Consider the following 25,537-nt stretch of genomic DNA (forward strand, 5'->3'; position numbering starts at 1 on the left):
CAGGAATGACATCTCTGGTTTTACTCAGAAGAGCTCTGAATCATTCTGTGAAGCTTGGGAGCGTTTCAAGGGTTACCAGAGCCAGTGTCCTCACCATGGGTTCATCAACGAGTCACTGCTGAGCACTCTATACCGTGGTGTACTTCCAAAAATCCGCATGCTGCTTGACACTGCCTCTAACGAAAATTTCCTGAACAAAGAAGTGGATGAGGGATGGCAACTCGTTGAGAATCTCGCCCAGTCTGACGACAACTACAATGAAGATTATGACCGCACAGTTCGAGGTGACGCCAGTTCTGAGGAGAAGTACAAGAAAGACCTCAAGAACATCAATGAGAAGCTAGACCGTATCTTGCTAAGTCAGCAGAGGAGCGTCCACTACGTATCTGAGGATGAGCCTTTCCAAGTTCCAGATGGGGAGGGTGAGCAGTCTGAAGAGATAAACTATGTCCAGAATCATGGTGGATACAACAAAGGTTACAACCAATACAGATACAACAAAGGTTACAACCAATACAAGGAAAACCCAAATTTGTCTTACAAAACTAAGAACATTGCTAATCCGCAAGATTAGGTGTACCCTCCACAACAACAGCAACAAGGTCAACAAAAACCTTTTGTGCCGTACAATCAGGGATTCGCGCCTAAGAAACAGTTCCAGCATGGTTATCAGGCTCCGTCAGGACCCCCACCAGGATTTCCATTTCCACAACTTCCACCTACACAAGCTCCTGACCAAGAAATGAAACAAATGATGCAACAAATTCTTCAGGGTCAAGCTAGCGGTTCTATGAATACTGCTAAGAAGTTTGCTGACCTCAGTCAGACGATGAAATGTTCATACAATAATCTGAACGTCAAATTTGAAGCTCTGAATTCGAAGATCAGCTATATGGAAGGTCAATCCGCTTCTACTTCTGCACCAAAGCCTAGCCAATTCCCAGAGAAAGCTGTTCAAAACCCTAAGGAGTTCGCCAATGCCATTACGATGAGAAGTGGGAAAACATTGCCTCCCAGACAAGGAGTACCTGACGTCACTGAGGACTGTGAGGAATTAGATGGGGAGGATTTTGTTCAAGATGAAACTCAGATCAAGGATCCAGTCGAAGCAGTCAAGGATCCGGTTGAACCAGTGAAGCAGTCTGAACCTGAAACTGTTAAGGAACATGCTGTTAATGATGACAAACCTGTGAGATTCATCCCTCCACCGTACAAACCTCCTCTACCATTCCCAGTGAGGTTCAAGAAGCAGCTTACTGAGATGTACAAAGCCTTGTTCGAAAAACAAGTCAAGGAAATTGAGTTGAGAATGCCATTGCTGGATGCATTCGCACTTGTTCCTCACTACCAGAAATTCCTCAAGGACTTAGGGCTCTCCAACCCACCTCTATATTTGCCTTTTAACTCTATTTTAGAGCAAAATCTACTTCAACTCATCTCTATTTCTACCTCTATAATAGATATCTCTATTTTTTCCTCTATATATAGAGGAACTCTATTTTTTCTTCTATAATAGAGTTGAACTTTTTAATTTATAAAATGGTCCTTGAACTTTTAACACTTTTATATTTATGATCAAAATAAACACAATATATATTTAAATAGTTTAGTAATAATTTAAATATTCACGACCTGCCCACGTTATAGTCCAAAGTATCTTGCGATTGGATCAGTCACTTGGATCCTTGGAAGCTAACAAAACCCATAAATAAAATATATATTTAAATAGTTTAATAATAATTTAATTTGTATATTAATAGGATAAATGATTATAAAGTTAAATTTGACTAATTTTAATATTTTGGTTTAAAAATTTTAAAGGTTTTCGTATAGAAAAATTTTAAAGGTTTTTGTATAGAAAAACATTTTTAAAATTTGAGTCTATTATTTGCAAAAGAAAATTTATATAAAATCTTATTAAATATAAATAACTTAAATATTTTAGTTTTTATTCATATTATAATACTAGGGAGGAACCCGCGCTTAAAGTGCGGTATTAAGATTTTAATAAGAACTGTTTTTTAACCTTATGATAAGTAACTTTAATGAATTTATATGTAATCATTGACATATTTAAATATAGTAGTTTATATTTTTAAAAAGTGTTAAATGTTTTATTGAATTGTCAAGAATTTTGTGTAATACTTTCAATGTGAAATATTAACCGAGTCTTTATAATAAACTATTAAACTGTAGAAAATAGATATTGAAATTCAATAACTAATTTCCAAATTTTTAAAAGGGTGAGGAATTGCCAATGGTTTAAAATTATATATTATAATGTATCATCTTAGTTACAAACCAAAGATAAGAGTAATACAAAGTTGGATTTCAATTAGCGGTTAATACAAACATACTAAATTTTATAGACATTATAAAAGATAAAATTTGTCGACCAACGCCCCATTCTTTATATTTGAGTGCCTGATTTTTCACTTTGCTGCTTGATCACATGGTTTATGTAATAACGTCCAGCAAATTCAGTCCTGAAAATATATTAAATATTTTAAGAAAAATTACTTAAACATAATACCAAACTTGATTTCATATAAGTCAATACATCTTACATAGCCTGGTGATGCTCCAGTCCTTCGAATTCTAGTTTTATAAAGATCTTCGAAGAGTCCAAAGTGTTTTCAAGACATGGTGCACCTATGAACATTTATAATTTTAGATGAATTCATTGAATATCTCAATACAAGAAAAACTGTCCAAAGCCACAATTTAACTACAAAAAAATTGTAGCAATCATATGTTAGCCACAAATCAGACACAAAACATTATCGTGACTAGTTTGAAGCTATATCGTAGCAAATTTGTGTCTATATAACTACGAATCAAATTTATGGCTAAGTTGTAGCTAATAGCTACAAAAAACCACAAAATTGTAGAGGCTATCTAATTTGTTTTATTTTAGAAAGATAGCCACAAATTTTTCACATATGTATCCCTAGCTATACAGAACTTTAAACTACAAACACAAATCATAAAACCTTTTAACTCTAAGAAACATATATAATTATTATAATATATGCAAATCTATGATCTAACACTTATAAAAATTCTACATGTTTGAATTAAATACTTTTCAAACTTTGAATCATAACCCCACATTAATTTATATACCACAAATTTTAAAACCCTGTTTAACTTTAAAACTCTTAAAAGTAGAAATTAAATCATAAATTGTTAAACCAAAATATAAATCAATATATATACACAAAACCAATATTAAAGCCATTTTCATATTTACTTTACATAAATCTATAAATCTTTTTTAAATACTATTTACTTATAAGTTTAAATCTGTAAACCAACAAATCAGTTATAATATACATACATATAATGTATATATTCAAAGCTAAAACCCCAATTTAATATCACTAAAACTTAAATTTTAAAAGTAAACCAAAAACTGTAAAACCAATAAATAAATAAACAAAATAAACTAAAGCTTCTCATTGGCTAATACATAGAGACAAGGATTCAGCTTTGGCTTATTCTCCACCATTGATAGATTTAATCCAACGGATGAAATCTCCTCCTTCTTTTTTTTCTTTCTTTTGGTTAAAACTCGTTAGTGCTTTTCTTCTTTTCTCTTCGTATCTGTCTCCTCCTTCTTCTACAATCTATATGAGAAAATCAAACCCATCCTTCTTATGGGAAAATCAAACAGTTTGCTTCCCATTTCCTCACATCTCCAATCGTTGGAGGATGCAGAAGGTGACGCCAGATGCTCTTATGAACCTCCCCGAGTTTCTTCTCTGGCCTGAGGCGAAGGTGGTTAGGTTTTCACAATATTTGGGTTTACGGCTCCAGTGATCTCTGTGATGGATACCTAGCGATAGATCTCGCAGCTAAGGGTGGTGACGGCAAAACCAGCTCCCCGATTTCATTGCTTAAGCTTTTGGGATTAGATCTAGTGTCCTAGATCTTCTTTTGGCCGGATTATAGACTATCCCCGGTGGTTGGGTTAAATCTTTTGTGGCTGAGGTTGGAGGTACTTCGTGTTCGTCTTCTCTTTCTCGGAGTTCTAGTGGCAGCAGTTCATGTGATGGGTTTTGGTCCAGCGGTGGGTTGTTGGCGGTGGTCCTGCGGCTATGGTTTAGCGATGGATTTTGTTTTTGTATTTCATGTTTTAGTTTTTTTTAAACAAATTAATAAGATAGCCACGACTTTATTTGTGATTAATCGTATCCATAATAACCAGAAAAAGCGATAAAATTTTAAATAGCTACAAAACTATAACTACGAAATGTTGTATTGCAATTTGTGGCTAATTGCCCCAAAATATTTTGTGGCTAGTTCGTAGCAACGCTTCCGCGGATAGACACAATTACCAGTTTTATGGCTTTTTTTGGATATTAGCATAATAGCCACATAGTTATGGGTGTAGTTACAAAAAAATTTGTGTCTATAAGCAATTTTTTTTGTGGTGATATGAAAAATTTATGTAACATATCTTCATATTCTCCGAACCTCATAAATCGCATTACACAGAACACATGTTTGGATTTGTAAATGAGATGGCACCCGCTCGATTGCCATATGGTCATGAATTGGAATGTGTATTTGTTTTTGAGACGACACTTCACAGTTTCACACCTACATGTTTATCAAATCAATTTAAATTTCAACCAAGACAACATTAAAACATAACGTCATAAAGGTAGAGTTAATATCTTTTACCTGCCATTCATAGAGAACAACTTCATCATTATCAATGATACTCACAAGTTTCCTTCTATCTTCCACATCCATTATACACACACAAACATCTAATAAGGGAAAAAGAAATAATTTAGGTTTACAGAGTGTTTCTATACTATTTTTGGTAAAGTGTTAATCGTTTTTTTACGAAGCACCATTACACAAAATTACATAAATCCTAAAAAGAATCTAGTTTGACGGATTGTTACAAAATAAAATAAAATCTATTTAAGAAATTCTTTCCGAAAGAGATGTGATGATCTATTCTTCCACGTTTTATATCATCCAAATCCTCAAACCGAAAGTAGTTTTTAGGACTCAATGATTCGAGCAGCCTCATCTTGGTTTCATCCATAAATTTAATATGATAGGGATGATGGGTATTCCTTTCCTCCATGGTTGGATTGATCACTTTGAAATTTCTAATACTGTACCACTCACCATCGTCAATATATTTCGGGATATTAGTGAGTGTATCAGGTAAATAAGGAGCTTTAATTGTGTCTCCCTTCACAGTTTTTCAACAATTGTGTAAGAGATGTTATATACAATAACTAATAGAACATCAGATTTCAATAAAATCAATTTAACTAACGACCCTAACCTTTTCATCCACAAGAAGCAGAACTCGTTTGGTAACGAACTCTCTGACTTTCCAAGAATGTAAGACCTTGGCGTTTACACACCAATTAGTTCTTTCGGGCAGCAGATCAGCAATATAATCGAACCTCATAGTTTTCTCAAATTAGGTTTATTATTGATTCTTCTCTAATATAAAAAAACAAAAGGGGGTTTTTGATTTGTAGGAATACAAAGAGTCACGACTAAACTATGTTTGTTTATTAAAAATGCTAATATTATATAAATAAATACAGTTTAATATAAGGGTTGTCACACTTGAAGATCTTAACTTCTTGAAGATATTTTCATGTTTTCATTTTTAAAAACTTAAGACTTAGATATTGATATGATAAAGGTAATATTATTAAGGGGGAAAAACTGAATATCGGATGGCAATAGTATGAAATGAAACATTATAGTAGATATTAGATGTTTAAAAGGAAATCATATATTTTGAAAGACTTCTTTGAAAACCACATTAAAGGTTTTGTTCTGACATTTTCCTTCTTCATCTGTAATCAAAATCTTCAAGTCTTTTCTGCTTGTTACTCTAGAAAATGCAATGTATAGTTGTCCATGCGTAAAAACGGGCTTGGGTAGATACAATCCAACTTGTTCCAACGTCTGACCTTGGCTTTTGTTTATAGTGATCGCAAATGCAAGAGCAACGGGAAACTGACGACGTCTCATACGAAAGGGAAACTTTGCATCTGGTAGCGAGACAAACATCCTAGGAATAAGAACTCTATCATTGACGTTTTTTTTACCAGTTACAATCCTTGCTTTGATAACATGATTAGCCATTTGTGTAACAATCAACCTCCTTCCATTGCATAAACCTCTCTCAGGATCAATATTCCTAAGCAACATGATAGGTGCTCTCTTTTTCAATGTCAGAACATGGTTAGGTAATCCAGAAACTTGAATACTATTTAAGAATTCCTGAGTGTATGTCATATCATCGTAATCACTTGTATCGGAAGTCTCGACACTATCTGAACTCAAATATTGTCTCTCTTCCCCTAATTATAAAAAAAATAAAATGAGAATCCGTTTACACTAGAATTTAAAATAAAAATGAAAAAAAAAATACTATTGATATACCTGGAATTTGAGAGAGCATATATTGATTTATCTTATTGACATCATCATTCCTTGGACCCAGAATATCTCTTTCGCAAAAGAATTTTGCATCGGTCCTTGTTGCAAACGATGTACCGTATATCTCTTTAACAATAGCTTGTATAGGATTATCAAATTCTGTAATCAATAAATCCTTGGGTATGTCTATTTCTACCTCACCATTGTAAGGCTTGTTGATTTTGCCGTCTCCAATATCGAGAAGCCATTTTGAAAACGTAGTGAGATCATTTGCATCGATACTGTTTTGAGCCTTACGGAGTCTCATATTTTGTGTAAGCTGAAGTACTTTACAACTATTCCAAAGCAAGGATGAGTTTATGGAGGCTAAAACTGTACCAACTCTACCAGCTTCTGGCACAACCGGTAGAATCTGTCTAAAATCACCCCCCAAAACAAAAACCTTACCTCCAAAAACCCGATCACACTTCATAATATCTCGCAAACTCCTATCCAACGTTTCGAAACAATATTTGTTCATCATTGGAGCCTCATCCCATATAATGAGTCTTGCTTCTCTAATTAACTCGGCAAGGTGAGAATTGACATCTATCGAACACGTTGTATATTCGTCCACATGGATGGGTATACTAAATCTAGAATGTGCTGTCCGACCACCTTCCATAAGCAAAGCAACTATACCACTTGACGCAACATTAAGAACAATATCACCCCTAGAACGAATATCAGCACCAAGAATACTCCATAAGAATGTTTTTCCAGTACCACCAAATCCATGAACAAAAAACATACCTCCCTTGTTTCGATTCACAGCATTAATAATTTCTAAATATACGCTTTTTTGCTCATCGGTTGCCATACGTAATAACCTGTCGTAATTCTTTACTTGTTCATCACGTTTGAAGTTTCTCTCATCTATGAGAAGCCTATTCTCATTATTATCCATCACAAATCCATCTGGTTAAGGCATATTCATAATAGTTGACAAAGAGCTTCCATTAGACCGCATAATCATTTCAATCTCAGCTAGACATAGGTTTGTTATTTGTTCTTGACTTAACATTAGACCTGTATTATAAAGTAGGTTGATTTTAGTTGACATATTTTTTTTTTATGAATTATAAACGTGAACATTGTTACATTAGTATATCTTTATATAATTTTATACATTTATAAAAATAACTATATATGTACCTTGGTTGTTCGTACGGTTCCTTTGCAAATATAAAATATCTTCACACAATATATCCTTCGTAGCGACCCAGAGATCGAGAGGCACAGAAACACTTTTTGAAAGCAATAGAATGGCAAAAAACTTCCTTAGAAACAGTCCAAAACACCATGTACTTTCTTCCTTTATAGCTAAAATATATTCTTTGTCGTCATCCAATAATCCCAAGGCAAAACAGGCATCTTTAAATTCTTCGTACAGTTTACCTTTAACCGTCTTCAAAAATTCAAAACTTGTGGCTCCTGGGACAATATTAAGTATAACTCTTAAGTAATAGGCCTGCCCTATAGAGGGTGGTACATAAGTAACTCTAGCTACTGCAAAACTCTTTCTTTTCTTAGATCTTGGTTGCCAGATTCTTTTACTCTTAACCCACACAAACATGTTAGGAAATTCAGCATGAGTGAGACTTCTACCTTCTGGGTATTTTTTATTGCATTCCATCCAAGCCAACAATTTGGATCCTCTGGCAGAACGCTTCATAACATCTGCAATAGGATCATCTTCGTTGTAAACAACCAATTCCTGTCCAGGAAGATGAAACGAAAATCGTAATAGCCAATATTCACCAAGCTGCTTCACATGCGGAGACATATCTAATAAAAATAACAAATATTTTACGTAACTTCAAATTTGTCTTACATTTTTTTAAAAATTATAAATATACATACCTGCAGCTATAATATTTCTAGATCTCATTATGCTCGTCCTCCTCTCCTACAGTAGCTCTAATGTAATCCGGCCCTTTGGTGATGTACTTGAAAATATATTTCACTGAGCGTGACTGATTACACCACTCAATTAATATGAGCACGATAACGTATGGACAAATCCCGGTTGTACGGAATAACAAAGCTGTTATTACAATCAAAACCTCTTTTCTGCACAAATCTTCCGTCTTGTCTCCGTTTGTATATTGGATAACCAGCATCGTCGACGACAGTTTTTTCCATGAATGGTTTTGGAAAAAACTTAGTGCACTTACCATTATTCATGCAAACATTTTCTCTGTGATGAATACCACAAGGTCCATGAATCATAACATCAGAAACAACTTCATATAAATACTTATCCAGTTCTTTATCAGGAATCTCAGCACTTATGAATCGATTAATGTCTTCTGGTGTACGCATTTTATAGTCTGGATGCAGGAATAAGATCATGTGTGCATGAGGCAGACCTCTCTTCTGGAATTCTATTGTATACATAGCTGCGCACACATACATACAAAGGCATTGTTAATAAATTAGGGTTTTAACACGTCAACGGATAGAAAATTCAATCTATATTAATAATATGAAACATACCAGAATTTACAACACCAAAAGTTTTTTCTTTAGTCACTTGTTCCATTAGTCTATTTAACTTCATCTTAAAGACTCAACAGCATATATCTGGTCTATCGTCTTGCTTAAGACGATGCCTTTTTAAATAACGGACAACTTCGGGCCACTTGGGGTTACAAGTTATCGTTATGAAAATATCAGGAAAACCATAGTATTTGCAAGTAGCCATCACATCTTAATAATGCTGCATCATATAACGTTTCCCACTTGTAAACGATGAAGGGATATAGATTCTTTTATCGTGTTCTGCAAGATCTTTGTTTCCTTGGTTAACAGCTTCAACTATTTTATCTTCTTTCCGTCCGGAGTTTGTTTTGGTTCAGCCAAATAAAATTCAATCTGTTAGATTCTATGGTTGTGAACGCGTCTACCAAAAATTGCTGATATAATTTTCCCGACATTACAATCGCTGAAGACTCTTGATATCTTTCGAATATTCGGAAAGCATAAAATTCTCTCATGGAAACTGTTTTCCTTTTTCATCCAGCCGTATCTATAAAACCAATGTCAATGCCTAACCTGTAACCATCCTCTCCGTACGGAAACAATAATGGATATTGCAGAGGCAAGTAAGCTGGATGGAGTTCACTTATTCTTTGCAAACCTCCGGAACGACTTTCTATCACGATGTCACGCTTAAATACACCAGAGTTGAAATCACCAGATATCAAACCAACAACCTCATTGCATGTAGGCAAATTATGAGTCTTTGCATCAGCATTTCTTTCTGCAGGAATCCTTAATCTTAAATCTGCAACATTATTGGTTAAATCAAATCTTTCTCGTGCCGATCTAAACGCCTATACATGTGGATTATGATTATCAAGCATCCTTTTTATAAGTACTACAATTGTCTGCATTATTTTCTCTGTAGCTCTAGATGGTCTTTCAAAGAAAAAACAATACACATGTTAGCAACATATCAATATATTTTTTATTTATATATTATTAAACATTATATAAAACTGACCCGAACGCAGCTATCCTGTTAGGAACTTCATTATCTACTCATGTATATAAAGCTGTAAAAACGTCGGTTTTTCTCCGGATTTAGGTAGAATATCGCCGATACGGTGATATTTTTCTCCACACATCTGAAACACGTACAACACTCTACCATTGTTAATAGAATGGTTTATTTTTCCACCTAACGACGTGAAGGAAAACATCATATTGTATGCTCTTATATTATCACGGAAGTTTTTACTCCTATCATCGTCATTATATAACAATGCCGATAATGTGTTTGGTGGAGTATTCAGCTTGGGGAGCTTGACTTTCCCTTTTCCACAACACATCGAATAAATCGGTTTCGCCTTCTTACGTCTCTTGTTTAAGCGTTCTCCATACCACATATATGCCCCACAATCTTCACATATATATGAAGGATCTCCATCGTCATAATAACTTAATAACATTACAAAGTTAAAAAAATTTATTTGTTTATACGTTTAAGTTTATCGCAAAAAGGAAAATTTGATTTTTTAAAATAACCATTATTTTTGTAACCCAGATGTTACGGCTTGATATTCATGTGTTACATTGTGTGTGGTACCATACTCAGTATCAGATTCACCCATCGAGCTATCAGAATCGCTATCGTCATTTGACTCAAAATTAGAAACAATAAAACATGCAAAATCTTCATGCATCAGAGGCAAAAGCAAACCATCTACATAGGTAAACACCAATAACTCTATATTAATAAATATTTAGTACGTGTTTTATAATATGTAGGAATAGACCAAACCTTCATTGCGGTTCTTTTTTTTTTTTGATTTAAGAGTTTTTGTTCTTTTCATCCTTGCAAGTTTTGAATTATCTGCTGAAATAATATTGAACGTTATACAATATGTTATAGAAAAATATTCTTTAAAATATTTCAAAAGCTGAATATTAATTACGTGTTGTATTGACGACATGAATTGGATGCTTCTTTCTCCATATTGGTAGTTTTTCAGGTCTCATCGTCTTGCGTTAAAATAAAATATAGGAGCTTAGGGTGATGACAATCTTCATTTATATAATATTCAGTAGGTTTAATCTTTACATTTATAAAAATATTCGCTTCAATATTTACATAAGCGGATATTATTATCACAGTATTTCGGTTTTAATTGACGTTTAAATATGCTGATTTATCTTAACATATGTTATTTTTTCGTAATTAAATTTTAAAGATTGTTTCTACTAAAACATTTGTTAATTTTAAATAGGAAATTATTATCAATAATACTATTTTGAGTTAATTTTGTCTAAACTACTCAGAATAATAGTAAATAATTAGATTTATATTTTTATGAACAGTTTATATGTTTTTTTGGCACATCATAAATTTTTAAATACTTAATAGTTTGAAATTATATTTTTAAAAATTTAAGAATTAATAACAAAATTCGAATATTAAGACCAAAGTTTTTCCATAACTCATAGCTCACATGATTAAAAATAATAAATAATTATTAAAACATAAATTATTGTTTTATTGTAATGCATAACATAAAAAATAATAATATGTTTGATTTTCAGTCTTGATCTTCTTTCTAGTAGTCATGCTATGACGTCGTACGATGTCTTCATTGACTCCAGGCAACTCTCTCTTTGTCGAAAGTGATATTGTTTCATCTGACTTAAGTTGAAGAACTTGTTCATCTGGCTCTATTTCTTGGTTATCATTATGAACCTTTCCGTAAGTTTCCTAGCAAGTTTCTTAAAGGTAATTTTAGCACACAATGAAAGCATGATAATTATTGTAAACATTTTTATGATTACATTTATAATCTTTACGTTACCTTGACAAAATGATTTACCATATCATCCTTCTCCCAAAACTTTTCAGCAACATAAGAAGCCCTGTCACTCTTCAAATTATCATTTTTGATAGAAAGCTTAAAGAGCATAGTCTTCCCAATTAGAGCAGAAAGAGACACAGGCATGATGTTAAGATCGTCCTGATCATTTTTAAGATTTTATTAAAAACATACTCACAAAAAAAGAGAGAGAGGTAATTCTTATAGTTAAATTAATTCAGCATTTATATTAGACGTACCTCGACTAGTTGTGTTACCAACTCGTCAGCCTTTTTACCTACAAAAAGCTGAGCTAGACCATAATAAAATAGCAGCTTAATTTTTGGAGACGTTCCATAGGAAACATACAGTATGAGTTTATACCTAAAGCATATAGAAGCCATTTAATGATCAGCATTTTCACATGAATACAATTTTAATCATATTAAGTAAGTTAAAAAATTAAGTAATACATACTTATAATCGACTTCCTTGATATTGTCGTCGCAAACACCACAACTATATAGACGTTGTTTACCCTTGTCCGATTCTAATGAATATGGTTGAACCTTCTTTCTACAAACTATGCATGCAATGTAGTACCACTCAGGCACGTTTTCCACCGAACAGATCGTCCCAATAGTCACACATGTTCGTACCTACATATACAAACATCATTATTATTTTTTTGTTAATTATAATTATTTTTTGGTATTGTGTTTAGATAAACAATACCTCGAGTGAATACAGGATATCGTCGATAGTCTTATTTTCATTTATCATGAAAAACTCTTCATATAAAGTTACCTTTGGTTGTACATGATTTGCTTCATCATCAGTTTGAACCAGTTCAACGACGCCAGTGTTTGGCAACCTTTTAAAAAAAATAAAAAAAATAAGAATGTGTACACATTAAAGACATGTTAAGCATTTTGTTTGTAATTAGAAAAATTATATACATCTTTCAGAATCTTTCAACTTCTGGAATTGATGGATTTAAGTGAATATCTCTGGTGTTGAATGCGTTTGATATACTGTAATTACCTGCAAACAAAATATAAGAGTTTTAAAGAAGAGGTTCATTCAATTAACACAAACAGAGAACACACATATGTATCATTTTAAAAATTATCTTTCCACTCTTTCAAACATGCAAATCTAAGAACACAGATAACAACCGAGTCTTCGTGTTCTTTTATAGAAGCTTCAAAAGTTATTGCTAGATCACCCCATATCGTACAACTCAATCGATCACAACTGTAGTCAAAAAGTTTTAATTATTTTACGCTTTCTGAGATTAGTTTGATTTTTTTTTTAAAACAAACCTTATATTCTGAAAGTCAAAACTTATCTTCATGTTGTCCTCTCCCTTAGTTATAACGTTATCTAGAGAACCAACACCAACAATTTGGCCCATCACATCTATCAAAACATAACAATACTGGTTATAGTACATAATTCATAATCCAAATTCATAATTCATAATTCATAACAATACTGGTTATAGTACACTCATATACATATTTGCACAACTTACCAAACAATACTTGTTTGTCTAGTGCCCCAGCCAAGATTGTTGAAAATTCTTGAAAGTATTTTTCAGGTACTTGGACCGGGAAATCATCACATGGTTTTACTATGGTTGTTCTATAGAACACCATCTTAAATCCCAAAGCACTTGTTCTGTAATCACCGTCATATTCCACAAAACTGAAAGTATCGATTATTTTCGATTCACCAACATTAAGCTGGTTATGAAATTTCTTCACCAATGCATCCTCAATAGACGCATGAATCCTCGTACCCTTAAATTAATACCAGATGTCATGTTAGAACCAGTTTCAATAGTATAGTGTTATTAAAATACTTTCTACAAAAGAAGCTTAAATTTACTGAAACCAACCTCTCCATCGACTAAAACCATCTGCAGCGATTTGAATGCTTTCCAAAGTCTTATCACACGAACCCTGATCTTATAATGATCTAGAGCAGGATTGATCTCACTAATGTTAACATAGGGAGAGATTATGATCTGTTTGGAGGCCATAATGAATCTCTCAAAAAAACTAAAACTCTAATCGTCGATAATGATTCGATGTGTATTAGTATATATAGAGTATATAATTTGGGAATTCAACATTTTTAATTAATTATGATAATATTAAATATTATATCAATTTCCTTTTTAGAAGCATTATGATAACTAATAATTTTTAAATATATCCAATTGACTTTTCTCTCAAAAAGATAATTGTCATTTTTAATCAATATTTCTTTAAGTATATCATGATAATAATGCAAACTTGCATTTTTAAAATTAATATACTTATTTTCCATCTCAGACAAGGGAAGTTAATAATTCGTCTCTATTGGTTTTTAGAAATTTAAATCTAAGTGATATTAAATATCTTCCAGACTACCTTTTAGGCATTATAGAATAATATAAAAATATAATATAATTATATTCGTTCAAGAACTTTAATTTCCACTGATTATTAAAATTAATTAGGAAAAGTTCTATGTCTATTAAATAGAAATTATCTTAAATCCTTAATTATTTGTAACTAAGTTTAAACATGACATTTTATATATATAAAAATAATTCTTTCAAATTTCAGACCAAAACGAACATCATAAGTTTTAAATTATAGAATAATTGTATATGTCAAATGTAAAGACGAATAAACTTTTAAATTATAAAAATAAGGATTCCATTACAATTAAAAAGCCCATAAACTTCAATAAATTAAAAATCAGGATTCCATATCATCAAAGGCATCTCTCATCTGCGTGACCTGCGGACATGGAGGATTCATCATCACCTTCGTACAATTGTACACCATGGTCACCATGATTGAATCTATACGAAGAAATTTGTAATATATATATTTAACGATATGAAATTAATATAATTATTAAATATATATATACAGAATTATACTTTACCTTGTTTTCTCTCAATTTTTGCAAAGCGTATTACACATATGATATCATCAACACAATGTATCTAATCATTAAAGAAATCGTTCGCATAAGACTTTGGTAATCAGCATGACAATCGATCACCCCTACATTAATTTTTTAGAATTTAGTCAAAGTATCACTATAAAATTTTTAGTTTAATCAAATAAAACTAAATAACGTACTAAATGTTTTCCAGATCAACGAACAACTCATTCCATTCTTTTTCGGGTGGGCCTTCCTCAAAGCGATTTCCAATCCGCAATACTCTTCCAATATAACAATATTATCATCGAGAATACTTAAATGGTATTGTTAAATTTATTTTTCATTTCAATTATTATGGTTTTCCGTTTCTGTTTTTTTTTACATTTTATTGATTTCCAGTAATCATAGTTTACTCTTTATACCTTTCCTTTTTTTTTCTAAGAGATATTATTAATAATCTTTTTAAACTTAATCTTCTTAAATTTATAACTATACAATCATAAAGTAATTTTTTGGGTCAAAGTTTATATTTCATATATTTCCAATTTTAGTTAATAACGGAATACAACATATTACCTTTCCCGTAATGCGTACCAGTTTTAGTGTTCTAGATATAAATTAATACTATTGTTAAACATTAAACTATATTAATTCAATAATAACTAAATCGTAAGTTTTAAAATAGTTGAAATTTATGACATAACGAAACATGAATACACAAGTCCAAAGTTACAACAACTAAATATTGAAAATTTTCAAAACAGATAAGATCATGGGAAATTATTGAAAACATCAGGACATCCTCATCTCTGGTTGTTTGACCTGCAACCTTCCTCTAAACAGTCTTCATCAGATGAATCATCGTCAGGCCATCGACTGTTATAAACAAAAGAAGTTAGATTTTAGATATCATTAATTGTTAGAAAAAACATTACATTTTTAGTATAGTAATTACATTTTAGCCAGATCGGCCGTTTTGATTCCTGCAATTTCATCTTCAAGTATAACCTTCAAACAATTTAATTGAGACATCAGACATTCGATACCTATTTAAGTATAAGTTTGGTTAGAAATAAAATGATAATTGAATGCAATAAATTTTAAGTGTTACAATTATGAAGATACTTTACAATGCCTTCAAAAACAGATATCCTCCAAAACAAAAGCGTACACATTATTGGTTGACTACAATAGGTAGGAGAGGAAAGAATTTTTCCCCTTTTTTTAAGAAAATCAACACAAGTTTCGCCAACTGCAACACACTCGATCTCTTTGCCACTATAACATTTTTTTGTAATAGTAATAGTTAATCAGATACTTAAAATTTACTAATAATATATTTTAAGTAATATTGATAGTTTTACAAATTATCTTACATGACGTCAAGAATAGTAAATGTCACAACTTTATTATTGGACGTATAGCCATTTTGACGATCGAGGAAATCAATTGTCCGACTCTCATTTACATGCATCACCATTCCACAAATATCTAATATAAAATGAATCCCAAAGAAATAGAATAATATTTCGTCTTATTATAGATATAAATTAATTATAATAGAACGAATACTTGTATATTAGAACTTACCAACACAACAGTTCTTCTCATCATGTGTAAATTTCTGCATCATTGACGAATCAATAAGACAGTAGAAATTGTCTGTACTTCTCGGAGGTATTGGAATCATTTCTGTTTGGTCTATGAACATGATCACAAATGGATTGTTTGAATTTATGAAAGATCGTCGGCCAGCTTTCACTCTGAATCTTGAAAGCATGTACCAGTCTCATTCCTTAATTCTGTCATGAAACTTTTCTACATATAAAGCAGCATCTATTTTGGCATCAATCGTTCCTCCCTGTATTAGGAATATAATTTTGATTGTTAAGTATAGTATTTAAACTTGTCATTTTACAAATGACAATAAAAAGAGATAGATGTATGAATTGTAATACTTATCGTCTGATGTAGGTAAAAATAAAGTACAATTTAATATATATTCGTATACTTATATTTATTTTTATTTTTTAATGATTAGATGTATGAATTTAACTTACATATGCATGTAGTCTGAATATTCTTCACCCTTTGGATCCTCTATTATATCCGAACACCCATCGCCGTTGGTTAGGAGAACATTATCATCTTACAAAACCGTTTTTTTGTTAAAAATATAATCAGTCAAAAATTTCATAATCATAATTTACAACTTAGAGTTTTAACAGATGATATATTCAACCATTTCAGTACCTCCAAATCTGACTCCTTTCCACATTTTGAACAGACAAATCCTCTTCCCGTTTCCAAGCTTGTAACGTTTAAACATATGATTGGCATAACATCCGGTTGCGAAGCAGTCAAGTACATATCCTCTTGGAACAAAGTTAACTTAAATCAAATCTAAGTAAGTGTAAAAGATTACCCAACATAATGTGTCAAGTACATATAAATCTGTCAAACGATATTTCGTTCCATTTATTAGATTTCTCCAAAAAGTGCATGCAATAATATTAGAACTTACTCAATTGACATGATTCTGAATCTGATGTATCGTTCCATCAGACTCCAACAATCAGCGCTGTCTTCTTGTCTGAAACTCTTGATTTTCCCAATATTAGTGATGCATCCAATCAAATTAACTGCATAAAATATTTTGATTTGTATTATAAGTAGTAAAATTAAAGTTTATTTAAACAATCCATTAAAAACTAATACTTACCGTAAGGCCAACGTCCATGAATCTGCTCTTTATCCTCTTGCAAGACTTATTATAGTCTTGTCTGTGAAAATAAAACGATAACCGAGATTGGTTTTGTGGATCTGCTCTTTATCCTCCTTGACTTTGAACCTCTCAACAACATAACTTTGGTTTTATGACATATCAAGATACGGAAGACCATAGAGTGACGCCGGAACTGTGGCATGTCCAAATGAACCCTAGTTCACAGTATATGTATAATTAATATTTAGAAGAATATTAAGCCAATCCATATATACTTGATGACAATCCATATATACTTAAAAATAAAGAAAAAGCAACAATAACAATACCTCTTCGTCAACCAAAATTAGTTCTAACGAAACTTCATTCAAATTATTTTTCACTTGCCGTGAATGGAACACCTTAACACAAATCTTCCATTGCATAGTTGAGGGATTCACCTTGTTAAAGAACACAAATCTCGCCATATTTTTATAATAGAAACAAAGAGAATTTATGAAGAGATTAGTTTAGAAAAAGTAAAGGATGTAGAAGTTGTAAAGGTCCCATTCATAGATACGACTCCAATCGTCGTTACCAGTGACATCTATTTTAAAAAAACATTTAAAATACAGAAATTTAAATTCATCGAATCAAGAATAAAATTTATTATATTAGTAAATGTGATATTTTTTTATTATTATTCATGAAAGTTTTGAGAAAATATTAGTTATGTGAATTCGAAATTATAAAATTTTAAACTAAACCATAAAACCATAAATATAAAAGCATCAACTAATCTTCCAACTTTTGAAAGTGATCTCGCATATCCGAAACTTCAAGACATGGATACTTGAATAGAATCTGTGTACAGTTGCATGCGGTAGTTATCATTGTATGACCTAAAAAACATAATATAAGATAAGCATATATTTTATCAAAGATTGCCGTAATTGTTTAGATTAAACTCTTACCTTTGACATTAACAATGCACCAAATCTGACGATGCATATAATAATGTTGTCTTCAATTTCCTGGAAACCATCATAAAAATGTGCAAAATAACCTTGTTGCAAATAACCACTTGAAGACGAAGAAGAAGTTAGTTTTTCTAATAAAATAAGTAAACAAAAATTTTATTAGTATTGTATACAAAACTCACTCTTTGTTTTCAATCTCAAATAAAAGTTGATGTTGGACATCGTTGTCTGAGACGTATGCGGAGCTTTCAACATGCACAAGACGGCCAATCAAATCTAAAAATCAGAACGAATATATTCTGATCAGTAACACATATTTTATATATTTACTTTTTATATGACAACTCAAATAATTGATTTACTACTTACCAAGACACATATTCGGAATTACAAAGCCTGAAACGACATCTATGAAAGATACGAAAGAAAAATAATATTTTTCATTCAAAGAAGATATCATTTGTGTTGAAGTCATGATGTTTGATATAATTTTAAATTTATGTGCTGTAAGTCTAAAATCCCCAACAGCTGGTGTTATATCATAATTAGAAATAATGATCCAATTTGCTTCAGCAAATACCGGTTCGAAGCGTTGGACCAAACTCCGGTCGAAAGTTCCATGTATCTTTGAACCCTATAAAAAGAATATCAAATTAAATAAGATTCGAGTATGGTTATGATTACAAGTATATGCATATATATTACCTTATCATCCGCTAATACAAACTCAACCACCTCGTTTAATGGAGCACTGCAAACAAATCTTCTAACAATCTTAACATTGATTCTTCTTTGAATGAGAGAAGGTTCTAAATCAGCAAGATGAACACAAGAATACGAATTAGTGTTCATATTTTCAAATTTCTTATACTTCTTTTTTTTTCTTTAGAATAGGAAGCATCTGTTGAATACGTATATATATACTAAATCGACATACAATATCTTGGTTAGAATATTCATTTAACCTTATTTCTGGAAAATTATCATTATCACAAGAGATAACTTACGAAATTGGTTAGTATCCATCTTTATTTTATGGTTTTATAGAAATTATCATGAATATATATATTTTTTTAAATTAACATATATTATTAAAAGTATAAATCAATCTTTTTCAGAATTCTAATATTATCGTATGAGATCAAGAGTGAATATCCTATACAAATTAAATTTACAAATATTATATAAATTTTCTTGGAATGTAAATATAATGATTATAGTAATTTTATTCGAGGATAATGTTATTCTGAAATTACAAAGATTGTTAACCACTAAATGGGATACAAAGTTTATCCCAATCAATATTAGGCACAACACAATCTTTTACATCTTTCTCAATAACTACTCTAACTTCTTCAAGCCTCTTACTCTCCTCAATCAAATCGATGTGTCCACCTAAGATATCATCAATTAGTGAGAGTTGAGCATCAATTGTTTCAAGCTGACACGTGAGTTCGGTTGATTCTTCTTTCTTCTTCATATGCTCTTTCACTATATCAAGAATGGCGGTGAAACGTTTCGCCGTCTCCTTTTGAGAGACATCTCTAGATTTTTGAAACGCCTTTGTAACTTTGACAATTGCTTCGTCTTCCCATTCATAATCGGACATGAGTTCTTTGCGTTTCTAGAACATTCACCATCCATGGCAAAAATCGAAACTATTAAATTTGAAATCAGAATTCTCGTAAGCAAAAAATTGAATTAACGACAGTAAAAAAAAAACTTAGAGAACTTACTTGAAAGATGCGGATGATAATCACTTGGTAAATAAACTTAGAGGACGACTATTGTTAAGAAGAGGCGACGAAAGATAAAAAAACTCAACATGTAGTGGAGACAAATAGTGCTTAAATATATGTACGGAGAGTCACGAAGCCTTTCATATTAGTGTCTCATGAGGTAAAGCCCATTTAAGTTGAACAACAGTTTCAAAGCTACTGGTAATTTAAGACTATAAATTTAAGTATTAATTTATTGCGTAAAATATAATAGTTTCATGCATAAGTAAAATTATTATGCATATCCAAAATAACAATAATAGTAAAGGTAAATAACTGAAATAATTGTAAATGTAACTGACAACATCTAGATGTAGGCGTATAGAAAACGCATGCTCATGGTCCCCATCATTTTTTTGTACGTGCTCTCTTCCTAGAGTTCCTACAGCACATATCGTACATTAAGAGACTATATTTGAAAAATTATGTAATAAAGTAACAAAATAGGGTAACTTACGAACGTCCAAATGTTTCAACTTCTGGAATGTCAGGGTTAAGCCTAATTTGCATGCATATAGTGTTAGATACAGTCCTCCTATCTACAATACATTTGGAATAGAATTAAGATTAGTAAAGTCTTATTAAAAAAATCAAAAAATATTAAAATTCTAACGAATGAATATATCGTCTGTACCTTGGAATACATCAAATACACCCCATCGAATAACACAAATGAGATTTTCACCTATGGAATCTTTGTAAGCCTCATAGAACTTCCCATCCGCTATTCCGGTTAACTCACACGTCAAAAACGTATTACTAAAACAATAATCAAGAACGTTTATATGTTTAAATGTTTAAATGTTCCTCCTGGTGCTATAATTTAATATGTTTAAATCCAAATACCCAGAGTCAAGAAGGTCGAAATAAATTCTAAGGTACATGGAGTACTCTTGTGTTTCGTTCTCTTTCGGTAAATAAACCTGCTCCTCACGATCTTCTACTTCAGTTTCAGCATCTTCACATGATTCAGTTTCATATTCGTCGTCTTCAGTATCATTAATGTCTTCCTCATATTCGACTTCACTATCATCGGTCTCTTCATCCATTATTTCATAAAAGCCTTCATCTTCGTAATCTTCTTCTTCTTGAAAACAATCATCATCAGATTCAGTATTGCCTCCATCATCGTCCTCATATTCAGATCCATCAGAATCGCTATCATCCGAACCAGTATCATTGGAATAGTCCACTTTCTTGTCCAATGGATCTCAGCAACACATCTTTAACAATCGACGAATACTATCACTTTGTGATCTAAGCGCATACTTGTTGTCGTTATTCGGAACCATCGAGTTTTGTTTATGATTCCAAGTATCTAATATTCCAACATTGGTTACTTCTCCAATGACATCTTCAAATGTAAGACGTAATTTCATATAATCATCACAATAATAGCCACTTTTAATTAGACTATAATCGATGAAATCAAAGTATTCTTCACCTCCAACAATCAAACCCTTAATAATCTAGGTCTTATACAAAATAATAATCTTGTATTGATGGGTTGTAGCTCTGCATGACCCATATTGGTATACAACTTCCAACATTAAATTTGGACACAAATTTGTCATATACATCACCACGAAAGCTACACTGGATCTTATTACCCTATTAAATTAAAAAAAATTATCATATTATTAGCTTATTAGTTTCAACCGTGGTCTCATACGATAGTATCATGTTCATAAAATCATGTAATTATTTATGAATTTAAACCTTCAACAAACATGATTATCAGTCAAACCTATCTCTAGGGTTGAACCAAGTCGGACGATATTTTCTTCCCATAAAGTCAAAATTCTAACATGGATCTTCCATTCATATTTTGAAGGATCCAAACGTGAAACACGATCAACCATATTATTCATGACCACAATATAACCTACATTATACAATTTCAGTAATTAAAATCAAATATAAAACATACGAAATAAGGGGAAATATTCTAAGAACCTTGGAATATTTCCGAGTTTTGGATATCGATTATAAGCTCTGACCTGCGTCTATATATACAAACTTAGAGATGGCTTAATTTTTTTAATACGTAAATTTAAATTATTGAATTAATTTTCATATTTATAATAGTAGTTATGTCTAGATATTTTCCGTAAATATTTCTTCTACATGTTCATTTACTTATTTAAACAATAATTATTTATACTATTATTTTCCGATCATACAAAATATACTAAATATCATCTATGGTATACTTTTAAAGATGACCCCAATATTTTTATTTCCATCTTTATCACTTTAAAAATATAATAAATATGCTCATACAGTTAAACATCCATTCAAACATTTATATATCAGTTATTTATTTTAGTTTTATGTCCCAAACAATGATTTTTTCCATTTTCAATATTCTCAAATTTGTAAATTTTATAAATCGGTAACTATTCATTTTGCGTATATGGCTTTTACAAATAAAGAATATACATCAGAATATTGTTACATTTTACGTTTTAAATTTAAGGAATTTTATAAATCTACGATATATACTATTTGTTCTAAAGGCATAACTTTATTAATAGGTAGTTTTTTGAGATATTTCACAAATCCAAACTCTATATTCTCATAGAAGTTGTATTGTCTAAAAGATAAAAAAATAATTTATTTATAATTAGATTATTGTTACATCCTATAGAATGCAAATTAAATTAAAGAAACAAATATTATTAGAATATTATAGGGTGATGAAAATTGTCTTCTCCTTGATTTTCTCTTCCATATCATCTTTTTATCACACCAAACGGATGATTTTGGAATTTCAGCATAGGTGATTTCTTTCGCTTGATCAGCTTGTGTATTATTAGTAATCTAATCCGAGAACATATTTCTTGTAATCGTCGAAGTAATCGTATCATCATTCTCTAGATCATCCTTATTAACAATTCTAGTTTTCCTGCAATATAGTATTCCAAGAACAATTTTTTTTTAAAATTAATTTAAGTCTTGAAAGAAGACGATCGACATAAAAATCTGGTTCTTGTAATAATACCTGATATTGAGTAGAAACAAATTTGTAGATTGATCCATCTGGTCAAATAGTTATTAATATTATACATATTTATTTAGAATCATAAAGCACGATATTATACATATTTTCAAAGGCAACCAAGAACAAACAAAGTTTTATGATTTATGAATCTTGCTTCCATATAAATCTCTGCATGATCAGTAAACAAATAGGATCAGTACGAAATGTGGTATTATATGATCAGGATACAATTATAAATAGATTTGAGATCATTAAATAATTATATATATCAAAATTCAACCTAGAAAATTAAAATATATTATACTTTTATAAAAACACGAACCAACAACTATCAAAGCTTTATGATTTGTGGATCTTGTTCTCCAAGAAACCACTATACGATCAGGAAAAATAAAAAGGATCAGTCGAATACAATTATAAATTTGAGAACATTAAAAAATTATATATCAAACTCAACCTAAAATCACAAAATAATATACAGTTATTAAAGGACTAACCAACAACTACCAAAGCTTCATGATTAGTACATCTTGCTCTCCAAGAAACCACTATACGTACAGGAAGAATAAAAAGGATCAGTCGAATACAATTATAAGATTGAGAGCATTAAAGAATTATATATCAAAACTAAATCTAAAAAAGGGCAATATATTTTACCTTTATTAAAGAATGAACTAACAACTACGAAAGCTTCATGATTTGTGGATCTTGCTCTCCAAGAAACCACTATACGTACAGGAAGAATAAAAAGGATCAGTCGAATACAATTATAAATTTGAGAACACGACAAAGAATCACAAAAATTCAAGAAAAGAGAGACTTTATTTTTTGTTTATTTTGGGTTATGGTCTAAGCAAATGATATCATTGTATTTATAGATGTAGAAGACCTAACTTTTTAGGGTTTCTGTATTATTAGGGTTTTCAGTAAAGAGGTGTATTGTCATCAGGCCTTTTTCCATACAGAAACCCATTTATTATTTTAACGTCGATCTTTAGACTATCTAAGCACATTAATTTGTTAAAATTCGATTAGGTCATGCCATATTTTCTTCATCTAAACTCCAATTAAACGTATAAGAGAATCATATAGAAATTTGAAGGATTGATCTCACAAATCTTGCAAATAACTTTTTGTGTAAATAGTTTTTTTCTGTCGATTTTTTTGATTTATTTTTAATGCGAAAAATAGGACAATTTATGTCCAGGGGCAAAGTATTTCATCGTGAGGGGCACTTTTCATTAATGGAAAAACGGTATAAATTTTCTGAGATTGAATATGGGACGTTTTGACTTCTGCTTTAATATAATAGATTATTTTTAATACAACAAAGACTAATTATTTAATATTCTGGTAAATTACTTCCGGATCCACCAATATCCCTAAAAATTTGTCCAATCAAACCAAACGACGTAGATGGAGGAGGAGCTTGCTGGTTTTGTTGTTGATCATTCTGCTTTTGTAAAATTTGCGCTTGTTGAGCCTGAAGATATCCACGAACATTTGGATGTACGGAATTCAAGTCACAAAATAAATTTTTGTTTTCTTCCTTTAGCTCTTTGTTTTCTTCCTTTAGCTCTTTCAAAGCATAATTTTTACTTTGCATCTCCAAATGTTGTTGTCTTTGTTCACTTGTCTTCTTTAATTGCTCCAAATATTGTTTATTTCCTTCTTCTAAAGTGTTGATAATCGATGTTGTTTGATCACCAATTTTTCTTTTCATTTTGGATTTTTATACCCCAAGAGGTCGTGGAGAGGAAGATCCACCAACAATCTCATCATCATCATCATTCAAATTTAGTGAAGAAAAAGATAAATGTGGAGATGCTTGTGTAGGAGAACCAATGGTAGGATTATCTGATTCTAACAATGTATAGTCAAAACCAGATGGGATAGATAATCGATTAGGACAAGCAACACCATCTTGAAACTTTTCAAAGTTATTAACAATATCCCAAACATGTCCAAATTTCCAACCTCCTTTAAAATTTTGATCTTCACTTAACATTAATTTTGCTTGATTAAACTGCACACCATTAAAATAAAATAAAATTATTTTTTTTGGATTCAACAATAAATAAAAAAATTTAAATATTACTCCAAAACCAAAAATATTGAAAACATTTATAGTAAACATTTTATAAAAGTTTCACAAATACTAAAATAAATGGGTTAGTTTGCAACTTTTATAAGTAAAAGGTATTAATAGTAAAATAAAAAAGGAATCTCTATGGAATATTCTTTTTAGAGGAAAAAATAGAGGTATCCATTGGAGCAAAAATCACCTCTATTATAGAGTTCCTCTATTTTACGGGTAAAAATAG

The 25,537-nt window shown here is 31.1% G+C and overlaps 3 protein-coding genes across 3 annotated transcripts; all 3 read right to left on the reverse strand.

Moving 5' to 3' along the window:
* Positions 4,600-8,796, reverse strand: LOC104763261 (ATP-dependent DNA helicase PIF1-like). The gene is made up of 6 exons (XM_010486658.1): positions 8,538-8,796; positions 7,870-8,259; positions 6,436-7,389; positions 5,961-6,353; positions 4,690-4,778; positions 4,600-4,605 (listed from the first exon to the last, which is right to left on the reverse strand). The coding sequence occupies exons 1-6, from the start codon at positions 8,794-8,796 to the stop codon at positions 4,600-4,602; spliced, it is 2,091 nt and encodes a 696-aa protein (XP_010484960.1).
* Positions 9,489-13,845, reverse strand: LOC104763262. Its single transcript, XM_010486660.1, has 9 exons — positions 13,702-13,845; positions 13,492-13,603; positions 13,143-13,220; positions 12,534-12,661; positions 12,276-12,457; positions 12,059-12,182; positions 11,820-11,960; positions 11,579-11,707; positions 9,489-9,809 (listed from the first exon to the last, which is right to left on the reverse strand). The coding sequence occupies exons 1-9, from the start codon at positions 13,843-13,845 to the stop codon at positions 9,489-9,491; spliced, it is 1,359 nt and encodes a 452-aa protein (XP_010484962.1).
* LOC104763263 lies at positions 19,696-21,501 on the reverse strand. Its single transcript, XM_010486661.1, has 6 exons — positions 21,459-21,501; positions 21,056-21,401; positions 20,844-20,968; positions 20,671-20,748; positions 20,512-20,591; positions 19,696-20,055 (listed from the first exon to the last, which is right to left on the reverse strand). The coding sequence occupies exons 1-6, from the start codon at positions 21,499-21,501 to the stop codon at positions 19,696-19,698; spliced, it is 1,032 nt and encodes a 343-aa protein (XP_010484963.1).

The sequence above is a fragment of the Camelina sativa genome, chromosome 18 (assembly GCF_000633955.1).
Source record: "Camelina sativa cultivar DH55 chromosome 18, Cs, whole genome shotgun sequence".
In the NCBI taxonomy this organism is placed as follows: Eukaryota; Viridiplantae; Streptophyta; class Magnoliopsida; order Brassicales; family Brassicaceae; genus Camelina; species Camelina sativa.